A 24,601-nucleotide genomic window follows, 5' to 3' on the forward strand; every position below is an offset into this window, starting at 1 on the left:
TAGTTGTGGGCGATTCTTTACCATCATGTTCTTAAGCTCCCAACCGGCCAACCCAGGTCAAGAGACCTTTTTTGGCGCCCAACCAAAGCAACAAGAGTGTTGAAAAATGGCCTTCCAGCTGCCGCTTTATAACTGCCACCATCCATTACTTGTAAGACTCTACTCCTCGCCTCGTGATTTATCATCTTCCTCGTTCTCTTTTCTAAGTTTAGTTTCTTTAGAAACGCATCATCCAGAACTCCAGAGAAATCAGCCTAAAATAATAAGACATTATGGGTGCTGATCCACCTCCACCTCTGGTTGCTGATCCACCTCCACCTCCAGCTCCTCCTCTTCACTGCTTCAGTAACCACCACTATAAAACCCTCCACCTCATGATCCTTCACTACCCCCATGACTGTCCGCCCCCACCACTAGCTTGACCTCAACCACCGTAAGCCAATCCTCCACCTCCTCTACTACCGCTTCTGCCTCTACCTCTGTAACCATATGCAATGATGGGATAGGGACCTTCAATTTTTGGTTGAAAAGAAAAGGTGAATGAGCCATTTGATGGTTAATTATAGGTTAAAGAGAAACTCAGTCTTCTGCACTTTTCAAAATTCGACCGATAAGAACTAATATCAAAATAATTTTTATGCTTTAAGTTAGAAAAGATTTTTGGTCAATTTATTCACACTACAAGAAAACATAATCTTAACGAGGGCGGTTTTCCTCGTGAGTTCGTCGTAAAAGAGGCTTTATGACGAACTAGCGAGGAACCACGTTTGGTCGTTACTCATCTGTCGTAACACATATTTCCTCGCTAATTCGTCGTAAAGTAGCGAAGAATATATTTCGTCGTAAAGACGAAGTAGATCATTTCGTCGTAAAGACCACGTCAACATTCCACGTAAGGAGGTCGCTATATTTCCTCGTAAATACCTCGAAACAAGTTCCTCGTAAACTACACGTAAATACCTTGAAAGTGTTTCCTCGTAAAATACTCGTTTATCTTTCCTCGTTATTTCCTCGTAAATGTTTTCTCGTAAAATACTCGTTTATTATTTCTCGTCATTTCCTCGTAAGGTTTCCACGTAAATAGGTCATACCTTAGCTACGAATTTACTTCGTTTTTATTATTTTACAGAATTTAAAAATATAATTAAAAAATAATTAAAATTATTTAATTTATTAATAAAATTGAAATTTAAAATAAAAATAAATCAATATGAAAATATTTTATATATAAATAAGTTTTGAATTTATAATACAACAACCGGAAAAAAAAAACTAAGAGTCGTTCATCGCCTGGTAGAATTCATCACTCCTCCTCGTAACATCCGCCTCGTTATGTACGTCGTATGACTCGCCTCGAATGGGATGTTGTTGTCGCATGTTCCTCAACATGGACTCCCATTCCGGATTTGTGGCCGCTATAACGTCCAAGAAGCCCTCGACTCACCGAAGATCTCTCTGTAATGGGCAGTAAGTCTTCCTTTTCGAACCTGAGAAAAAAATTAAATTTTTAAAATTAACATCAACAGTATATTTCCCAACATTATCCACCTAATGAACACTAAATAACATAAAATCCGTAAACCTATCTAAATTCCCTATACTAACCACCTAATCTATCCTAAACTAACCAAATTAGAGAAGAATTAGAGAGACTTACCATTGCTACGAAATGGAGAGGAGGTGGAGAGGAAGTAGAGAGGAAAGAAAGAGTGAGCGCTCGGGGGTATATATAAGATTACATATCGTCGCAAATTCGTCGTAAGGTTACGACGAAATAGCGAGCAGTTACAAAGGCCCGTGTTTTTCAATACGAGGAAATTACGAGGAATCGCAAAGGCCCGTGTTTTTATATACGAGGTATTAACGATGATTTTGCTTACGTGGAATTAACGAGCCTTGCTTTCCTATAAATATACCCACAACTCTCATTCTCAAACCACACACAAACTCCCAAATCACACCCTATCTGAAATCACATTCCTCAGTAAAATCCTATTCAAATTATAAATATTTGAAAAAATAGGAAAAGGATAAGATACTAGAATTCATGTGGGCGAGACTTACGTATTATAATTGCTGGAAGTCTTGCCACATGTTAATCTAGTATTTTTATCATTTTCCTTTTTTTTTCTAGTTTTTACACTACGAGGTATTTACGACGATTTCTACTTACGTGGAATTAACGAGTGTTATGTTTAAATCATTTTACGTGGTATTTACGACGATTTCAACTTACGTGGAATTAACGAGTGTTATGTTTAAATCCTTTTACGTGGTCTTTACGACGATTTGTGCTTACGTGGAATTAACGAGTATTATGTTTAAATCCCTAAAATTCGAAACCTCCAAACCCCAAACCCCAAACCCCAAACCCCAAACCCCAAACCCCAAACCCCAAACCTGAAACCCCAAACCCCAAACCTCAAACCACGAAACCTCCAAACCCCAAACCTCAAACCCCAAACTCCACACCCCAAACCCCAAACCCCAAACCTCAAACCCCAAACCCCAAACCTGAAACCCCAAACCCCAAACCTCAAACCCCGAAACCTCTAAACCCGAAACCCCAAACCTCATATTCCAAACCCCAAACTCCATATTCCTTATTTTCATATATTCCAAACTCCATCTTTATTTTTAAATTTCGTCGTTATTTCCTCGTTGGCTTACGAGGTATTTACGACGATTTCTGCCTACGTGGAATTTACGACGATTTCTTATACGTGGTCTTTACGACGATTTCTGCCTACGTGGAATTTAGGACGATTTCTTATACGTGGTCTTTACGACTATTTGTGCTTACGTGGAATTAACGAGTATTATGTTTAAATCCCTAAAATCCGAAACCTCCAAACCCCAAACCCCAAACCCAAAACCTCAAACCCCAAACCTGAAACCCCAAACCCCAAACCTCAAACCCCGAAACCTCCAAACCCCAAACCCCAAACCCCAAACCCCAAACCTCAAACCCCAAACCCCAAACCTCAAACCCCGAAACCTCTAAACCCCAAACCCGAAACCCGAAACCCCAAACCCCATATTCCAAACCCCAAACTCCATATTCCTTATTTTCATATATTCCAAACTCCATCTTTATTTTTAAATTTCGTCGTTATTTCCTCGTTGGCTTACGAGGTATTTACGACGATTTCTGCCTACGTGGAATTTACGACGATTTCTTATACGTGGTCTTTACGACGATTTCTGCCTACGTGGAATTTACGACGATTTCTTATACGTGGTCTTTACGACGATTTGTGCTTACGTGGAATTAACGAGTATTATGTTTAAATCCCTAAAATCCGAAACCTCCAAACCCCAAACCCCAAACCCCAAACCCCAAACCCCAAACCTGAAACCCCAAACCCCAAAACTCAAACCCCGAAACCTCTAAACCCCAAACCCGAAACCCCAAACCCCAAACCCCAAACCCCATATTCCAAACCCAAAACTCTGTATTCCTTATTTTCATATATTCCAAACTCCATCTTTATTATTAAATTTCGTCGTTATTTCCTCGTTGGCTTACGACGATTTCTGCCTACGTGGTCTTTACGATGATTTCTGCCTACGTGGAATTTACGACGATTTCTTATACGTGGTCTTTACGACGATTTGTGCTTACGTGGAATTAACGAGCATGCGTTCTTTATTTTAATATTTCGTCGTTATTTCCTCGTTGGCTTACGTGGAATTAACGAGTGTTATGTTTAAATCCCTAGAATCCGAAACCCCAAACCCCATATTCCTTATTTTCTACTTCATATATTCCAAACCCCATCTTTATTTCTATTCCAAACCACAATTCCCACATTTGCTTATTCATAAAACAAACTCCCACATTACCTTATTCATAAAACAAACCCCACATTATCTTATTCATAAAACAAACTCTCTCATCTTATTCATAAAACAAATACATCAATCGGATACATCGACATTCTCGTCATCACTAGAAACATCATCATTTTCATTAAACTCGTCTTCAACAGCTTCGTCTGTGGCATCATCGGAAAGATCTTCGTACTCGTGATTATGCGGATCAATGAGAAGGATGTCATCAATTTCTTGTTCAGGTTCCTCGACTTCATTTATCTGTTCTTCTTGCAATTGTGGTTCTTCTCCACTGATGATTCGTCCTCGAGGTGTAACTTTGATCACTGCTAACCAATTTATACCTGAATCTCTCATCCGAGGGTATGGAAGGAAGCTAACTTGGTCTGCTTGTGAAGCTAAGATGAAAGGCTCGAATTTGTTGTACCTTCGTCCACCGTTGACATCAACTACACCGAATTTGTTAGACCGAACACCTCTGTTGACGACGGGGTCGAACCATTCACATTTGAAGAGGACGCATTTCAACTTCAGTATTCCTGGAAATTCGACTTCAATAATCTTCGTCAAGATCCCGTAGAAATATGTTTCCCCTTTCACACATATTCCATAGTTACTGGTCGCCCGCTGTCTACCATACTCATATGTATGAAAAGTATAGCCTCGTGTGAAATACATCTGTGATGTGGTGACCTTTACAAGTGGAGATTGAATTACTTCGTGTAACCACTTAGGATAATCTGCATCTGTGATGTGGTGACCTTAAAAAAAAAACGTGTAACACCTACAAAGTTGGTGGATTCAAAATTTCCTCGCTAAATACACGTAAACTATTTCCTCGTAAATAACACGCAAAGTTTACGTCGTATTTACGAGGAAATAGTTTTTCCTCGTAAAATACTCGTTAAATTACATCCACTTTACGACGAAACACTTTTGTCGTTACGTTACGAGGAAATAACGATGACTTTAGTTTTCCACGTAAGTTCCTCGTAAAATCGACGTAAATTTACGAGGATTGTTTTTCCTCGTTAAATTTCCTCGCTAAGCATGTGTTTTCTTGTAGTGTCAATGAAAATATTTGACAAGTAGAAAATATGTGTAGATGTTAACGGACAATAGAAAAATATGTCTCCGTGTAATTTTTCACTTTTCCATAAATTGCAAAACTTCAGTTTTAATATCTTCAAGTAAAAAAAAAAAAGCTACAGAAATTTTAAACTATAGAAATTTTAAAATATTCTAAGACTTGTTTTTCGGGTAGGGCCGGCTAATGAAAGTTCATGGCTTATGGCCAGCGTGAAGACCAGAGAAAATACAAGGGGAAATGGTTTTTTTTTCTGCTTCATTTTAGTTTTATATAGATTTTGATTCCACATTATTTGAAAGAGATATTTCAAACAAATACAATATTGTTACGAAAGTCAAAAATAGGAGGAGGAACCGTTTTCGTTGAAAATATTAAAGATGTAGGGCCCGCTGCACTATTTGCACAGTAAATTTTTTTTCTATATATACATGATCGATTTCGATCATTTGAAAATGCATCATTCACTCTTCTTTTCCCTCTGTAATAATCTTTCTATCAGTGTTATAAATTCTACGGGTATAAATTTTGCCCTTATTTAAATTCTCGCGATACAATAAAATTCCAGTTCTTTTCATAACACGTTATCAACACGATCACTCTGCGATTCGGTAAAATTTATTTGTATCATTTATACCCTGTTATAATGGTCGGTATACCGCCTCTACTATTATTTATATCATGTTATAATGGCCGGAATACCGTATATATTATTTATTAGTAATTTAATTAATTTAATGGTCGGCCGAGCCGCCTTATATCCTGTTTATTATTTATTGGTCGGCCGAGCCGCTTCATATTCTGTTTATTATTTATTGGTCGGCTGAGCCGCCTTATATTCTGTTTATTATTAATTGGTCGGCCGAGCCGCCGTATAATTTATTTATTACTCTGCATTGATCGGCTGAGCCGTCGCATGATTTGTTGTCATAACATAAATATTTTATTGTCATAATTTTTTACTTTTATGAAATTTTATAGATTTGATTGACCGTTTAATACGATATTTTCAGACTAATTTTTGGTGCACTCGATTTAACCCCAACGGTCACAAAGGAATTTTTTCAAAAATTTCCCCTTTCTCCAACGGTTATGAACAGTATTTTTCACCTATAAATACAACTCATTTTCACTCCATTTCATCATCCAAAACATTTCATCTTCTCTCAAAAATTTCAAATCGCTCTCCTCCGATTTTTCATTTCAAGAAAGATGATTCGCCCACTTTTGTTTTTATGTGCCATTTTTATTTGTGTTTCTATTTATGGTTTATTCGTTGGAGAATTTACTTTGAGTGAATTTAAGATGAATATCGGTTTAATTTTCTTTACATCGCTTCTCCTTGTAATTGTTTGTATGATTAATGTAAACGGTTTTTAATTATGAAGTTCTAATACAATTATTATTTTGTGTTTTAGAATTACAAATGGCAAACATCGAAAAACTCCAGTTCCCGGCCCTGAAAATAACTGGCGAAAATTACGTCGGGTGGGTCACAAACGTGAAACCATATCTGGTGATGAAAAAGATAACCGAAACAATTGTAATCGGTAACAAATCACCACCCGAACATATAGCCGAAGCGATAATCTTCCTGAAGAAGCATTTAGATGAAAGTCTAACGCACGACTATGCAAACGTCGAGGACCCAGCTGAACTGTGGCAAACTTTAAAAGAAAGGTTCGATAACCAGTGACAAATCAACCTTCCTCACGCTCTAGAAGAGTGGAAAAATCTGAGGTTCCAAGATTTTCAAAAGGTTGAGGATTACAATTCCGCTGTCCTGCGGATAGTTGCACTCCTGAAGTATTGTGGTAATCCTGTCTCTGAGGCAGAAATGATGAATAAAATATACATCACTTTCCACAAACAGCTTCACTTCTTACCCGAAATTTACAGAAAATGCGGGTACACGAGATTTTCTGAATTGATGGTTGCGCTCATGTTAGCTGAAAAGAACAATGAGCTCTTAATCAAAAACCACAATTCCCGGCCTACGGGAGCCAAAGCATTCCCTGAAGTGAATGCTACGGCGATAGAAAATTCGGAAAGAAGAAACCATGCCAATCGAGGTCATGGCCGCCGTTTCAACAACAAACGTGGAAAAACTTACAATCCCATATGGAGGGGATCTAATAAGTGGGTTAGACCCGGGCAAGTTTCCAAGGGTAAAGAAACTCAAGAGGATACCACCCAGAAGCGTGAGACAGTGTGTTACAGATGTGGTTGTAAAGGACATTGGTCCCGTACCTGTCGTACTCCTTCACATCTCTGTAAGTTATATCAAGAGTCCACGAAAGGAAAGGCTAAAGAGGTGAACCTCACGGAAAATGTTGAAGGGACCTCATACCTTGAATCCTCCGACTTCGCTAATGAGCTGGACTAGATTACTCCTGAAGAGAATCGAAATGCCTATGATAAGAGTATTGAATAGTTTTCAGTATTACCATGTATAATTATTATATTTCATGTTTTAAACAAATAATGATGTTTTTAACGTCATCTTATTGTATAATTATTGTGTCTTTTTTTCTTTATATGAATGAATTTTATGTTTCTTTTATATTTATGACAATTTCAGAAATGGATCATAATGCTAATGGAGCAAAATCCAAGAAACGGATTCGTGAAATATGCATACCAGATAGTGGAACAACGCACACTATTCTGAGACAAAAGAGATATTTCTCTAATATAAAACCGACAAGAATTGTCGTCAATACAATATCAGGTCCTGCAGACGTGATTGAAGGAACTGGTAAAGCAAACTTTACTTTACCGAATGGAACAAAATTTTCCATAAATAATGCTCTATATTCTCCAAGTTCTAAAAGGAATTTGTTGAGTTTTAAAGACATATATCTTCACGGATATGATACTCAGTCTGCAACTGAGGATGGAAAGAAATACATGTATGTAACTTCTGAGAAATGTGGCAGAAAACACATATTAGAAAAGTTTCCAGAACTTCCTTCGGGACTACATCATACTTATATCGATGAGATCGAATCAAATCTTTTAGTAAAACAGAACCCAGAAGAGTTCACATTATGGCATGATCGCCTTGGCCATCCAGGCACTACAATGATGCGTAAAATCATAGAAAGTTCACATGGTCATCCACTGAAAATCCAGGAGATTTCTCAAGGGAATAAAATGACATGTGTTGCATGTTCTCTAGGAAAATTGATCGTAAGGCCATCGCCAACCAAAATCGATAAAGAATCACCAAAGTTCCTTGAAAGAATTCAAGGCGATATATGTGGACCTATACACCCACCTTGTGGACCATTCCACTATTTTATGGTATTAATTGACGCATCCAGTAGATGGTCACACGTTTGTCTATTATCATCTCGAAATGTGGCATTTGCGAGATTTCTAACTCAGATAATCAAACTGCGAGCACAGTTTCCTGATTATACTATTAAAAGAGTTAGACTAGACAACGCTGGTGAATTCACATCCCAAGCATTCAATGACTATTGTATGGTAATGGGAATTGAAGTTGAACATTCGGTTGCTCATGTTCATACGCAAAATGGTTTGGCTGAATCTTTAATTAAGCGTCTGCAATTGATTGCAAGACCATTGATCATGAGATCAAAACTTCCAACCTCTGTATGGGGACATGCCATTTTGCATGCAGAAGCACTCATTCGGATCAGACCGAGTGCATACCATAAGTATTCCCCACTACAGTTAGCGTTTGGTCGAGAACCAAACATTTCCCACTTTAGAATCTTTGGTTGTGCGGTATATGTGCCTGTAGCACCACCACAACGTACAAAGATGGGACCACAAAGAAGATTGGGAATATATGTTGGTTTTGATTCCCCATCAATTATTAGATACCTAGAACCACAGACTGGTGACGTCTTTACAGCACGTTTTGCTGATTGTCATTTTGACGAAAATGTATTCCCAGTTCTAGGGGGAGAAAACAAAAATGTTGGAAGTGATATAAAATGGAGTGTACCATCATTGTTATATCTTGATCCTCCCACTAAAGAGTCAGAACTAGAAGTTCGACGAATTATGCATTTACAGAGTATAGCTAACCAGCTACCTGATGCATTTGTAGATACCAAGACGGTAACTAAATCTCATATACCAGCTGCAAATGCTCCTGCTCGTATCAAAATGCCAAATGAACAAGAAAAGGAGGATGACACACGAGAGCCAAAAACACGCCTGAAGCGTGGTAGACCTGTTGGTTCTAAGGATAAGAATCCTAGGAAACAGAAGAAAGCTGAAATATATGATGCACCCAAAATAGCAGAAAATATTTTGGAAGAAATAAATGATAAGGATTCTGATGAATCAGAGCATCATCAATCAGAGCATCATGAATCGAAAGATAATCATGAGATTTCTATTAATTACATCCATAATAAAAGGATATGGAATAGAAATGAACAAAATGACCTTGATGATGCTTTCTCATATATTGTGTCAAGTGAAATAAATGAAGAAATCGATGATCCAGAACCAAAATCTGTCTATGAATGTCAAAAGAGACATGATTGGGAACAATGGAAAAATGCAATACAAGCTGAACTTGATTCGCTTAATAAACGAAAAGTATTTGGATCTATTGTGCTCACACCTGCAGATGTGAGACCAGTTGGGTACAAATGGGTTTTCGTTCGAAAGCGAAATGAGAAAAATGAGATTACGAGATACAAAGCTCGTCTAGTGGCTCAAGGTTTTTCTCAAAGACCTGGAATCGATTATGAAGAAACGTATTCTCCAGTTATGGATGCCATCACATTTAGATTCCTGATGAGTCTAGCAGCTGATAAAAATCTAGAGATGCGTCTCATGGATGTTGTTACAGCTTATCTATATGGATCATTAGATATTGATATCTACATGAAAGTTCCTGATGGATTTAAAATGCCAGAAGCATTAAGTTCCAAACCTAAAGAGTTATGTGCAATAAAATTGCAAAGATCATTATATGGGTTAAAGCAATCTGGACGTATGTGGTATAATCGTCTCAGTGATCATTTAACAAAAGAAGGATATGTGAATGATCCTATATGCCCATGTGTTTTCATCAAGAAAACAATATCCGGATTTGTAATAATCGCGGTATATGTTGATGATCTTAACATTATCGGAACTCAAAAGGAAATACAAAAGGCATCAGACTATCTCAAAGGAGAATTTGAGATGAAAGATCTTGGACAGACACAATATTGTCTTGGCCTACAAATAGAACATTCACAAAATGGTATATTTGTGTATCAATCCACATACACTAAAAGAGTGTTGAAACGATTTAACATGGATAAATCAACTCCTCTTAGCACCCCGATGGTCGTTAGGTCACTTAATATTGAAAGTGATCCATTTCGACCACCTGAGGAGAAAGAAGAGATACTTGGTCCGGAAGTACCATATCTAAGTGCAATTGGAGCGCTGATGTACCTTGCAAATTGTACACGGCCTGATATATCATTTGCTGTGAATCTTTTGGCAAGATTCAGCTCATCTCCAACTCGAAGACATTGGAATGGGATTAAACATGTTTTTCGTTACCTCCAAGGGACCATTGATTTAGGCTTGTTTTATCCTAAAAGTTCAAAAGGTCAAATGGTTGGTTTTGCAGATGCAGGATATCTTTCAGATCCACACAAAGCCCGATCGCAAACAGGATACGTTTTTACGATCGGAGGCACTGCTATATCTTGGCGTTCTCAGAAACAAACGCTTGTGGCTACTTCTTCAAATCATGCTGAGATCATTGCACTCCATGAAGCAAGTAGAGAATGTGTTTGGCTGAGATCAATGAGCCGACACATCTGTTCAAGCAGCGGGATTGACGAAAATACGGAGCCAACTATTCTATATGAAGATAATGCAGCATGTGTTGCTCAAACAAAGGACGGATATATAAAAGCGATAGAACGAAGCATATTCATCCGAAGTTCTTCTCATACACTCAAGAGCTCGTGAAGAAGAAAGAGATTGAAGTAAGATATGTCCAATCATGCGACAATGCAGCTGACCTCTTCACAAAATCACTTCCGACTTCGGTATTCAGAAAACACATCCACAACATTGGAATGCGTCATCAGAAGGATCTATGACTGCTCATTCGAGGGGGAGCTTACGTAGTTGTACTCTTTTTACCTTACTATGGTTTTCCCATAGGGTTTTCCTAGAAAGGTTTTTAACGAGGCAACAAAGACGTTAAGCAAGAGCGGATAGTGACACCGGCCCCCAAGGGGGAGTGTTACGAAAGTCAAAAATAGGAGGAGGAGCCGTTTTCGTTGAAAATATAAAAGATGTGGGGCCCGCTGCACTATTTGCACAGTAAATTTCTTTTCTATATATATGATCGATTTCGATCATTTGAAAATGCATCATTCACTCTTCTCTTCCATCTGTAATAATCTTTCTATCAGTGTTATAAATTCTACGGATATAAATTTTGTCCTTATTTAAATTCTCGCGATACAATAAAATTCCAGTTCTTTTCGTAACAAATATTAAGTTTTCACAATATTGCATTTTTGTTCTTCCGAATTGGGACAAAAGAATAGCTTTTCGTTTTGTTTTGTTTTTAGTTAAAACTCAACAAGGAGAGGGTCCAACAAAAGAGACCAAAATTGACGAGAACTCTTCAACACGTATTGGATTATACATTGTATGGCTGGTTGGCCTGTATTTAAATGTGAATTCAATAGAAATTAAAATGAAAGAAGACAGATCATACATAGTCTGATAAGCATCCAAATGTTGACATAATAAGTGGTGATGATTAATCAACCAGCAACGACGATATACAAAGATACCTTTGTAGACAGGTGCAAGTTGTTCTATAATTATTATTTTTTTTGGTAAAAGGTATTCCAATTATGTTTACCGTTCAGTATCTAATCCACATACACATTGTAGCTTACAAAAATTTAAGAACGATTTATTCAACTATCCAATTTATTTTCACTGTAATTAGAAACGATCTTGAAATTTACAAATTTTGAAATAATTATAGTTTAAAGGTAAATATTTTATCTATCTATCTGATTTAGGAATAAATATTAATTTAGAGATCAAGGTGAATATTATTTTTGTCAGCTGCCTTAAATATAATAATTCACATTAGGCGACAAAAAAATCAAAAAAAAAAATAGTTAAATCATTTAAAATTGAGAGATGAAAATGAATATTTTTGATGTATCTGAATATAATAATCCATTAGTATTTAGTCAATGATTTAATAAAAATACACATATAGTTATAAAAAATACTCACTCCGTTTCATAATAGATGATGTTTTAGAAGATTTTTGTTGTTTTAAAATAAATAATGTTTTGATATTTTTATGTTATTTTTAACTTTATTAAAAACGGTGTAACCAATTAGATGTTGTAGTCTTTTATGCACTAAGTAATAAACGGAGGGAGTATTAACACGGCCGTTAATTTGTAACAGAAACAAAAACAAATCCATTAGCCGACAAAGAAAAAACAAAATATCGCAATAAAGTAAAATTACTAATTAAAACGGGATTGATTGAAATTAGTTGACTGGTAAAAAGGGAAAGGTGACTGGAGGGAGGACCAAGCAGCCCTCTCTCAAACATACTAGTACCAATTCTCATTTCTCTCTCAATAATTATTCCTTTTTCAAACAAACAAACGCCATTTGTAACCCCAAAAAAAAGAAAAGGAGACTTTTTTCTGGTTTCCTATGTTAGAGTTGCAGCCGTCAGATCGTCGTCCCGGAGGTCCGAGTTCAAGCGGCGGCGGCGGAGGAGATGAGATGATCAGAACGTATAAGGGTTGGAAAGGCAATAACGTGAGCTTTTCTCTTTTTATCTCTTTGCTTTCTTGGTCAGCAGATTTAAGGACTTTAACTAAGATCTGAATCCAAATCCTCAAGATTTTTGCCCGGAAGTTAATCACTATCTTTCTTTGTGTTTTCTGGGTTGGTTCATTCTTGAGAAAGTTTACAACTTTATGTTTGACTTTCTGCAGAAAAGTTATTGTTTTGCTCTTAATTTTGAATTTGAATTCCTAATTGTCTAGGGGTTCTACACTTGTTTGAATATTGTATCCTCTTAAGCTGATGGAATTTTGGTTTACATCAGATTTTCAGTCAAGATGTGTTGTCTCATTCATAGCTACAAGAGTTGTTGTTGTTTGTATTTCAACTGTTTTGGTTAGGATTGATATTTTACTTATCTTTAATGATATATTCCCTCCAGGTGTTCTTCTTTGGAGGAAGGCTCGTGTTTGGGCCCGATGCTCGATCTATACTCATCACCATCTTCTTAATTACAGCTCCTGTCATTATCTTCTGTGTTTTCGTCGGCAGAAAATTTATTGATGACTTCCCACACCACAGAGGAGTATCCGTATTAGCCGTCGCCATTGGTCTCAACTTAGTAGTGAGTTTAACGACGTTTGTTCCCTCTTCTGCTACTGCTTACACACGCATCTTGATGATAAGTTTCCATCTTTCCACAGGATCTTATATTTCTTCTTGTAACCTCGGGGAGAGACCCAGGAATCATACCTCGTAACCTATATCCCCCTGAGCCTGAAGGTATTGAAATTAGTGGAGAACCGCGCCTTGCTCATACTCCTACTCAGAGCCGGTTGCCTCGGACAAAAGACATGATTGTGAATGGAATCACTGTGAAGATCAAATACTGTGACACGTGCATGCTTTACAGACCTCCCCGCGCTTCTCACTGCTCCATATGCAACAACTGCGTTGAGAAATTTGATCACCACTGTCCTTGGCTTGGTCAATGCATTGGATTGGTAAATGAATCCTTTTTTTTAAAATCATTTCATGAGACACTAAACAGTTTTTTTTTTTTTTTTTTTTTTTTTTTTAAATGCAGAGAAACTACAGGTTCTACTTCATGTTTATATTATGCTCGGCTCTTCTCTGCGTTTACGTCCACGTGTTTTGCTGGATATACGTTAAACGCATAATGGATGGTGAGAAGATAAGCATCTGGAAGTCGCTAATCAAGACACCTGCTTCCATCGCGCTTATAATCTACACTTTCATCTGCGTCTGGTTCGTTGGTGGCCTTACTGGTTTCCACTTGTACCTAATGAGCACCAATCAAGTAAGCCCCCTTGCTTCACTATACACACGCTGAGACCGTTGGATAAAGTAAGCTGCTTGTTAACTGTTGTTTTATGTTATTGCAGTCGACTTACGAAAACTTTAGGTATCGTTATGATAGACACGAGAACCCTTTCAACAAGGGGATAATTAGGAACTTCATGCAAGTGTTCTGCACAACCGTTGCTTCATCTAAGAACAGTTTCAGGGCAAAGGTATCCAAGGAGCCAGTGATCCCACCAAGGATTGTGAACGGAGCCATGTCGAGCCCGAGCTTGCAGAAAGTTTCCCACGACATAGAGATGGGGAGAAAACCGGTGTGGCACGAGACAGTAGATGAGGAGCTCGGTGACATGGACAAGGACATGGAAACATCGGTTACATCGCGGGATTTGAGCAGAATGCTTCCACCAGAAGAGACCGAAGGACGTGGGATTATGCATTCCAGAGAGTCTAGCAGGGGAAGGAGAGGAGGTAGCTGGGAGTTATCAGGCCGTGTTAACGAAGATTTAAGAACCAGAGATGATGAGTCTTCAGGCATTGATGCGTCCAGAGATTTACTATCTGATGCAGCAACAGTTAGAAGCAGAACCGGAACTGGTATAGGACGGTTATAGTGTCCGGTTTAAGCAAATTACACTATTTTAAAAGGTTGAAGAAGATCAAACAAGATTGTGATTCGGTCAGGTTTGTTTACCTCATTGTAACGAGTTTGTGTAAAGTAAATGTTTTAATTTGAAAAAAAAAGAAGCTCTTAAAATGACTGTTTGGAACAAACAAGAAAGCATCTGAGATTAGTTTTACTTGTGGGAGAAGGCATCTGAGATAAGTTTCTCTTCTTCTTCATAGACCTCAAGGTTCTTGGACTTCATAAGGAACTCTAAAGCGTCTTCATCAAACTCAACCAAGTAAGCCATCTTCACTAGCTCTGATAGCCTTTCAATCAGATCTTCCCTACCACTCATCACTCCTTTAGCAATCACCTCAGCGAAACACGTGGCGTACTCCAAAACTTTTCTTTTCCCGCAAGTTTTTTTCATCTTCTCCGCATAAACAACTCCTTCCTTTCTCTCCCACCTCATCACCTTCTTAGCTTTTGCCACCAGCTTCTCTCCCTTTGACGGTAGTTTCAGAGTGTAATCCGTTGAGATCGTCTCCGGAGTTTGGAGAACACTGAGGCTAACAAGACTTTCTATGATTCTTGAACGTTCCTCAGCTTCTATCTTAAGAGATGGATCAGAGAGAAACCCTAGAACCAGCCTCACTAGCCCTGGTCCGATCAAACTCTTCTCTTGCTTCTTGAATTTGGTTCGGTCTGTTAACTTAGCTTCTGAAGTCTCGACACATTTAGAGATGTTTTTGACTCCTATTTTCCTGTAAAGCTCCATAAGCTTCGTTTGTGACAATCTAGGGTTGCTTGGAGTTGGGTACCATACAAAAACAGGGGAGTCAATGAAAAGATCCTTCAAGAGCAAGTCATCAGCTATGAACACGTCGCTTTTGCTAGACAACAAGATTCCTTCTTCATCATTGCTGCTATCTGTTGTCTTTACCGGCAAACGAGAGAATGATTCAGAGAGTAAGTCCTCGGATATACAGTGTCGCACAAGGAAGCTCCAGAACGCACAGCATTCATGGCTTGACAATCTGTCCTTTGTTCTCTCCCAGTCTTTCCACAAAGCACAGTAATCTTCAACTGATGGTGTTATTCTCACGTTAAATGAAGATGAGAAGAAGTAAAGAAGCTCATAACTCTTGTAATGGTTTTCAAGAACGTTTAGGTGTGATCCAAAGAGCTTGTCTTCATCACTGACCACACAGCTAGAAACATCTGCCCATTTCTCATCGCTCGGAATCCAAATCCTGACTGAAGAAGACGACGAGTCTTTCTCTTTTTTCCATTCAGTTTTACTGAGAAATCTATATATCCGGGAAATTGCATCAGAGTCAGAATGAGTATAAACGTGTGTAGCAAGCAACTGCCTAGCTTTGTCTGGATCGTCAGCAACTCCAACCTCAATAAGCTCTCTCTTGAAAGACTTAAGCTTAGAGCCATAATACTTTTCATCGATGAAGGGACCATCACAAGGCTCTAGTTCCCAGCTTTTATCAAACCAAAGACACTCTTTAGGACTGTTGTAACCATCATGTGTCTTCAACCATCTGACAGAGACCTTGTCTAGAAACTCCTGAGTGAGTTTTCTACCATCCTCAATCAAGAACGTGATGCACTTAAGAAGAGACAGAGCACTTGAAGGAGTGATGCTACTAGACTCATCAGGGAGACTTAAGGAGCTAACCAAATGGTTCATTCCTTGTTTTAACTCAACAGTGATTCCTAAGCTCCTTAGCTCTTTCTTGTAGCTGTGTATACTCTTGCCGTACCACTTTGGGGTATCATCTATAAAGGGGAGATTGGCTATAAGACGGAGAGGTTCCCACTCTTAACAAAAGAGAATGCACTCCTCTGGTGCACGGAAGCCGCCTAGTGTTGTTTGCAGCCATTGTAACTCTGTGTAGCTTTTCATAACTTCTTCAGGAAACTTGTGATCACTTCCCATCAGTTTCTTGTAGAAAGACAGAAGAGACAAAGGGTTGTCTCGTGTTAGAGAAGATGAGGCAGCTTTCTGCTTGAATGCTCTCACAAACGCTTTCACAGCTTCTTCAACCTGAACCACAACACCAATCTGCTCTAGCTCCTTTTTGTAGGAACTGATTCTGCTTCCATAGAAACTATCATCGACTAATGGGAAGACATCATCGAAGACTGTCAGAAAGCAAGTCTGGTCAGGATCAGATATGAAACATTCAGCAGGTGACTTGTAGCCTCCTTTTGTCTTGAGGCACTGAGAGCTTCTTAAGGAATCAACCAGATGCTGAGAAGTGAGGTTACGCATGCACTCAAGTAGTAAGATCATTGCATCTGCTGTAAGATAGTTCAGCTTTTCAGGCTTCAAATGAGAGACTATGAGACCGTGATTGTTAGGAAACTCAACCACAACCCCTAGCAGCTTCAGCTCTTCCTTGAACCCACTGATCTCAGATTCACCGTAGGCGTCTCCATCAACAAACGGAATCTCACTTATCAGAGAGGCAGCTTTCCACTCTTCACTGAACAGAACAGCTCCCACTGGAGATCTGTCACCTGAACTTGTCTTCAGCCAAGAGCGACCTTTGATGGATGTGATGAAATCATCAGGCGAGAGGAGCTTCTCTCTCAAGTTTCTGATGAACTTAAGAATAGAAAACACATTCTCTCTTGACAGCGATGAGGTCCCAGCCAAACGCATAAGGTGTTCACCAACAAATGTACATGCTTGACTAAACTCAAACATAACTCCCGCAGTTTTCAGCTCTTCTGTGTAGCTCTCAATCTTCTTACCGTAGAAGCTCCTATCAACAAGTGGAACATCCACAAGAACTGATCCGTTCTTCAGAACGCTTCCCCATGAGGAAGTATGGTAAAAAGACTGAGAAGGCGGGCGATAATCATAGCTTGCATTCATCTTAGTTCTCAGCCAGCTTCCTCCTTTGACTGAATCAAGAAACTTTGAAGGAAGAGAGTTTCTATGTCTTCTAATCCACTCCAAAAGAGGAAAAACATTCTGTTTCTGAAGAGCTCCGGACAACGCAGGTAGAGCAGCATTCGGTGGTGCTACTTCAGGTACATCTCCAGCTTTAGCATATTCTTTCAAGAACCCAAGAAGCTCTCTCTGTTTAGACCGAACACCAGCGAACACGCCAGATGTCATATACTCTTCCCAAAGCTCTATGTAACCGTCCTGCCTCCAAGGATTCGACCCGGTTATTAAGCTAACCCATTTACCTGCGCTAGCGGGAACAAGAACACCGAAGGTACTCGTCTTAACATTCCCATAGTTGTCCACAAGCGGCATGTCTTGGCAACATTTCTTGGCCTCATCAACTGATAGAAACCCCTTGGTGACTGAGTGATGCAGAAAGTGTGCGTATGCCACCACAAGCCTGTTGTCTTTCTTAAGACTACGCAAGAGACATTGTGCGTATAGAGAGACACTAAGATCCATCAAAGTAATCTTCTCTCCAAGCCAGTTACGTATTACTTCAATATTAGTAGAGCATGCATTCAACGCTTTCCTGGTTTCATGTGGAAGAAAAACACAATCAGACATGCATCTGAACTCACCATTCCAATCAAGCAACCATGAGTGATTCTTCTCTGCGACGAGGCATAACGTCCGAGGATTGAACTCTTCCAAGCTGGTGAGATGAGTCGCTCCCTTTTGAACATGGTACTTGATAAGAGGAACCTTAACCATGTTTGTGTTCTTGAATCTCGAATCCCAGTTCTGAGCTATGAAGAGAAGAATCTCCACGTAGGTACTTTCTGATACACTAGTCACAAGATCACACCCTTGAATGCATTTTGAGTACCATTCGTTGCTGACTTCTCTCAAAGACAAGAAGTTTAGAACGGAGTCATTCTCTTTTTTGTCAAAAGAAGAATCCAAAATGTAGACTCCATGTGATGATATGTTCTGTAACCTTGCGCCTTCTCTTCTCGCCTTCTCCAAGATGACCCAGAAGGCAGGGATGAGCCGACCAACTTCACATGGTTTGTGAAAGAACTTCTGTCCTAAATGTGACACGCTCGGCACAATCTCCTCAGCGCAGATTCTTTCCTTGATGGAATCTATAACAACATTCAGCTTAGCGTAGCTAGATTGTGTTACAGGCAAGAACCTAAAAGTAGACAGCAAGCTAGAGATAGGAGCATCGGTCTTTTTCACCAAGGTGGTGAATGCGTTCACAAAGGCTAATGGAACACAGCTGAGAATCCCTTGGTTCCATATATCATCAAGTAGTATAATTTCTCTTGATGACGCAAGGATGAAATCTGCTTGGATGATGAATGGGAAGTTTGTTACCGTCTCCGTAGGAAGAAAGGCATAGATGCCAGGAGAGGTGTTTCCACGGCTAAGACGCTCGCCTAATGGAAAGGCTAAAGTTATCACCCAATCTTGGACTTCGGTTCTTCTTTCAACACGGTTCTCCTGTTTCACTGGGAACTTTTGTCTCCACATGTAGTAACTGCATTGTTTCTCTGTGTCTGTTTCACTAGCAGAGAGATGGATTGTGTAAGACTCAGCATCAATGCTCTTCCTCGTCATGAAATCCGTCTCGGTTATGATACCGATGGAGTTCACTGTGCTGAGGTTAGGATCTTGGCAGTGTTCTCTGATAGATAGGTTCTTGATCTTGGAAAGGAACAAGAGAACCTCAGGGTGAACATTAGGGAGCTGTTCTTTCACCGGCTCTACTTTGTCACTCTTTAGTGGTAAGATGATGGTTGTGGTCGGAAGAGAAGAACCTGAACCGTAGATCCTTTGTATGTCGACAAGAGAAGGATGTTGCTCAACCCACTCGGGAACAATGTAACCAAGGCTGCAGTGGCTGCAAGGTGCCTCGGTGAATCTAATTTGATACCCGTTGCTGAAAATATAAGGCTGAGAAGTAATCAGAAACACACTCTTGAATCCGATTCCTGCCAAAGATTGAAAAAGAACACACATATGTAAGGACAAGGGTCTTTTGAAAGTTGAGTTTTGTATTTGAGGTCTTATGGTACCTTTCTCTCCAATGTAACCGCGTTTTCGGTTTCCTTTCTTGGTGGACCTTCCAACACTGCAAATGGACTCTATGTTCTTGTCTGAAAAGCCCTTCTCGTTGTTGAAGATAAGGAGAGTCGCTGGAGCTCCAGTGGCTGTGATGTCATCAGATGTAATCACAAATTCAAGAGATGGATCCACACCTTCCGGGTACTCATTATCCTCAGCGTTCTGGAAACCAAATGGAACATTTAACTCCTTTGACAAAAAAAATAATACAAGAAACATGGTTTCTACATCCAGCAGAATGCTTACTTGGATAAGCTCCATGAGGAAGTGAACATCCTTGGCATAGAGCTCAGCTGAGAGATTCTTCACAGCCTGATGAAGATCTTCCGTCAACGGATTCTCGTCTCCACCGATAGAAAACTTAGTCCTGCGAATGCGATCAATGTGTTGCTTTGCTGATTCTGATTCAGCCATCTTTTCTTTTCCTGGTGTAGCTTCTCTCTGCGTGTGATGTGAGGAACCAAAGAGAGTGAGGATTCTACATAGAGTTGAAGTAAACGATGATGAGACACTCTTGTACCAAAACAAGACCAAACATACTATAACACTTGCACTGCTGTGTAGTTAACTAGACAAAAGCAGTGCAACTTTGTATCCATTCTTTTTAAGGTACACATGTTAAGTGGATACTAACCTTTCTTTTTCTAATTTGGGAAGTGCAAGATTGTTGAGAACTTTGACCATCCTTTACTTCATAGTCTGTCATCTCAAGATCCACAACAATTTTCTCCTTCGTCTTCTCTTTGTTTTCTTTCATGGATTTTACGATAGAATCTCGAACCTCTGAAGAAACTTCCTTGCATGCAGTTTTACTTTGATTCAGACCAGCCAAATGTTGTTTCATGCTGCTGATTCCAACGTATTGCTTTCCGCAGAAGTTACATGCCGTTACTTTCTTCCCCTTTGAATCAACAGCTTCACTAACATAGTTCCACGTCAAATCTTGTTTCCGGTTAGTACGAGGATTGGAGCCTTGCGAAGATTTATCTTGCTTTGTATTGCTTACACTATTCGTCCCCATCTCTATACTTAAGTTAAAAAAAAAAAAAAAAAGTAAACATGTTTGCACGATTAAACATCTGAATACTTAACAAGTCAAAAATGTATTTACTCTCTTATTGTTTCGATGTCAAGATAAAAAAGAACCAACCTAGCATAGCAATATCAATGGTTTACACAGTCAACATATGATTTTAAGTATTTAGCAAAAAAAAAACATATGATTCTAAGAGGAATGATATATATGAACATGTTTAGACCTTTAAAACGATTTGGCTAGCTCCTCCTGTCGAGTGGGGCAATGAATAGACTAAATAAGTTCTGTAAGATATTAGTGTTGGGTCTGTGGTGGTGGTGGTGCTCGTTCTCTCCGCTGTTTCCTAGGGAGAAAATGCCTGCCACTTTCCGACACAACCGGCCATGTATTACCAACTTCAAGTGCTTCTCTTTTCAGTTTTCCCTCTTACTCAACACTCCCGATTCCCACCACATGTCTTCTGATTTAGACATCTTATAACTTTCTTCAAGAAGAAAAAAATCTGTTCTCTGTCTGACTGGACTGAAAAGACGAGGAGAAGATTTAAATGGGAGGAGTGTATTCTAGGGTTTGTTTGATCGAACTGTTTTTAAGAAGGCTCTGCGTAAAAGCTTTGACCTCTGTCTTGATTTTTGACTTTGTGAGAATTCTAGTCGACGAATTGACTATCGTATTCCGTAGAAACAAAAGTTAAAAATCTAGAAAGTATGAAAGGACCAAGTAACCATAAAGAATAATGCATTCCGTGACTTTTTTTTTTTAATTTACCATTCACGAGGAATAAATTTTTCTTCTCATTCCCTACTATTTTTTTTTTTTTAGAAAAATAAAGAACAAAGTTATTTTTTTGTTAAATATGGGATAGAACACCCATTCCTTTTCATTTTTGCAATTTTATTCCTCTACTTTCTTTTTCTATTTGTTCCTGTTATTTCTAGAAAGGTCACCAGTTGGACCCTAATCATACTATTTTCTAGGGAATTTGGATGCTTTATGTTGAGGAGTATTGTGTAAATATCTATAGTTATTACATGTTTCCTATATTCATAGATATTATATTTTGTAGGCAGTGGCGGATCTATAATTTTTTTTAGTGGGGCAAAAATTATTTATTTCTATTATGATCATATTTATATATTAATACTTATTTTTTATATCACATTACATAAATTAATAAAGTGAATATTTTAAAAGCACACAAAAATTATGTTATTTATATGACAAATATATATCTTTAGTATTTTTGTCACAAATATATAAAGGGTTTTTTTTTTTGTGAAATCTTACTTAGTCTAACGGTTTGACAAAGAGTTCATTAATTCTTCTACACCAAGAGGTCTAGGATTCAAATAACAGAAAATCCAAATTATGAAGATTATAGAGAAAAAAAGTTACAAGAGATCTTCAGCGTGATGAAGAGCGTACCATCAAACATAAATCTCATAGAGCGGTTCGGAGTGGTGCAGTCAGATGTGTATTCTCATAAGGTGGTAGAATTGTCGGCCGTAGAATCTTCTATATAATATTTTTTATCATTGTAATAGCACAATTAACCAAACGTTAAAAAAATATATATTTATAATTCTTTTTAAAATGAACACGCAACTACAAATGGAGATTTAAATTAACAGAATTTCACTTTAAAAATATTAGCAAACTAAAAGATATATAATGAGCCCAGATTTTAAATTAAAGAACAAGTTTTTAAATAAAAATATCAAAGTATGAATAAAAAAAGCTGCTATATATGTAAGTTGAGCGAGCACATATAGAAAGAAATAATCAATAGTTGGTTTTAACTAAAAGAAAAAAAAAATAACTGAAACAGCGAAAAACAACTGATCCATAAAATCTTCTATATATTAATTGAGAAATATTACGATTTTTTTATAGCCACGTGTCATTACTATGATGATTCTTAGAATCACTAAAGAAATAGTTTGATACATTTAAATATATAATAAGTTTTCTATTAAACTCACCATAAATTCATTATTAATGTTCTTTATTATTTCCTTAAATAAAATTTACAAAATTTCCTAATGTGGCTAAAGTATATATGACGATTAATGATTTTGAATAATAAAGATTTGATAAAAATTAGTATATTTTTTTTATCATATTTGTTTAATTTTAAATTATTAAAATAAATTAAAAAAACCACATTAGACATATAATAAAATTTAATTTTTTTTGTATATGTTATATTTTTAATTTTGTAAAACGATTATAAATTATTAAAATTGTTAAAAGTCTCAAATTCAAATTTTGTGATCTGTGGTTTAAAATTTATGTTATGACAAAATACAAATAATTACAAAATCATATAAGTAAAAAGTCTAATTTAATTAATTATTAAAACCAAAAGATATATATATATATATATCATTGTAAATTAAACTATATATCTTATAAAATCCATAAATATTTTAATTTGAAATTTACGTTGAACATTTTTCTTTGACAAAAGCTTTGAACAAATATTAACAACATAGTTTTAAAAAAATTATAAAATACTAAAACTATTAATCACACAATAAAAATTTTGTTATTAGTAATTTAAAGTTTTTTCTATAAATGAAACAGTCTTTTTCTATAAATGATACAAATGATCAAAAAACCATATGAGTAGAAAAATCATTTAATAGACATTAATATTAAAAGTATATTATGTATGTTGATATCACACAATGGAAATTTTGTTACAAATGATCAAAAAACCATATGAGTAGAAAAATCATTTAATAGACATTAATATTAAAAATATATTATGTATGTTGATATCATTTAAATTTAATCATATATCCTATTAAATAGAAAAATATTATTGTTTGGATTAATAAAATTGATTTATACGTTTGCACCAATTTAATTATATATGTAATAATTACTGACTTTTATTATTCAATATATATTTATTATTTCATAATATATAAAAATATATAATACATAAAATAATTTATATATAATTCTCAACCCCCGCAAGGCGCAGATCTTAATCTAGTATACTTACCTATTTGGCTAAGAATTTTCACAAATATTTAATTTTACCGGGTGCATCTGCTCCCCTTCTAAGGGTGGGTGTTCGGATACCTATTCGGGTTCGGGTCGGGTATTTCGGTATAGGGATAGAGAACCCGTTCGGGTATTTCTATACTTCGGGTCGGGTTCGGGTATTTTTAGTTCGGGTTCGGTTATTTTGAATCAGGTTCGGATATTTAGATTTTAAAAGAAAAAAAATTATTTTTTTAAGCAAATAATGGAGTTAAGCAAATAAAAACCACAAACTACATGAGACTCAACTAATTACAAAGAGGTTTGAAAAGCATATACCTGTCGCAGAAGTCTGATACACTTGGAATGTCCTCAGAATCTCTAACGATTTGAAGACCTTCTGAAGCACAAACCTGAAGAAATAAAAAAGGTAATTAGTCTTTAGATCAAGTAGCATGCCCCTTGCTTACCTCTGTTACTTCCCAGATCATGAATTAGTCTTTTGTCTTCATGACATAAGTGGTACAGTAAAGAATCACATTTAATGCGTAATATTTTGAAGTTGTGTTGGTCGTTCTCTTTTTTTTTTTCCATCCAACAAACCCCCACTTATAAGCCTTGTGGTAGAGAAACGATTGTGTCTTTGTCCTTGGTTGTTTGTTCCTTCCAACAAGCTGAAAGCTGAACACCTATAAGGCTCTCTATATAAGCCGTGGGTAAGTACTTACATTCAAGAATCTGTTTCCAGTTTGAAGCCTTTGTCTTAAGACTTTCTCAAACCATTGATCTTTAAATAACTGAAAAACAGATTTGAGTCAAGCCGTGGGTATAGTAAAGTCTTCTGTCTTAAAGACTAGAGAGAGCCGTCTGGGTCTTATTTGCCATCCTCAAATG

General features: G+C 37.4%; 1 protein-coding gene and 1 pseudogene across 1 annotated transcript; one reads left to right on the plus strand and one right to left on the minus strand.

The window, feature by feature from the left end:
* The first annotated feature begins 12,448 nt into the window (after positions 1-12,448).
* LOC106430811 (probable protein S-acyltransferase 5) lies at positions 12,449-14,783 on the plus strand. The gene is made up of 5 exons (XM_022696882.1): positions 12,449-12,733; positions 13,143-13,325; positions 13,405-13,704; positions 13,788-14,021; positions 14,107-14,783. The coding sequence occupies exons 1-5, from the start codon at positions 12,626-12,628 to the stop codon at positions 14,635-14,637; spliced, it is 1,356 nt and encodes a 451-aa protein (XP_022552603.1). The 5' UTR covers positions 12,449-12,625; the 3' UTR covers positions 14,638-14,783.
* A 37-nt stretch (positions 14,784-14,820) lies between these two features.
* On the minus strand, positions 14,821-22,714 carry LOC111203294 (annotated as a pseudogene).
* Between the last annotated feature and the right edge of the window lie 1,887 nt (positions 22,715-24,601).

Source organism: Brassica napus, chromosome C8 (assembly GCF_020379485.1).
Source record: "Brassica napus cultivar Da-Ae chromosome C8, Da-Ae, whole genome shotgun sequence".
Lineage (NCBI taxonomy): Eukaryota > Viridiplantae > Streptophyta > Magnoliopsida > Brassicales > Brassicaceae > Brassica > Brassica napus.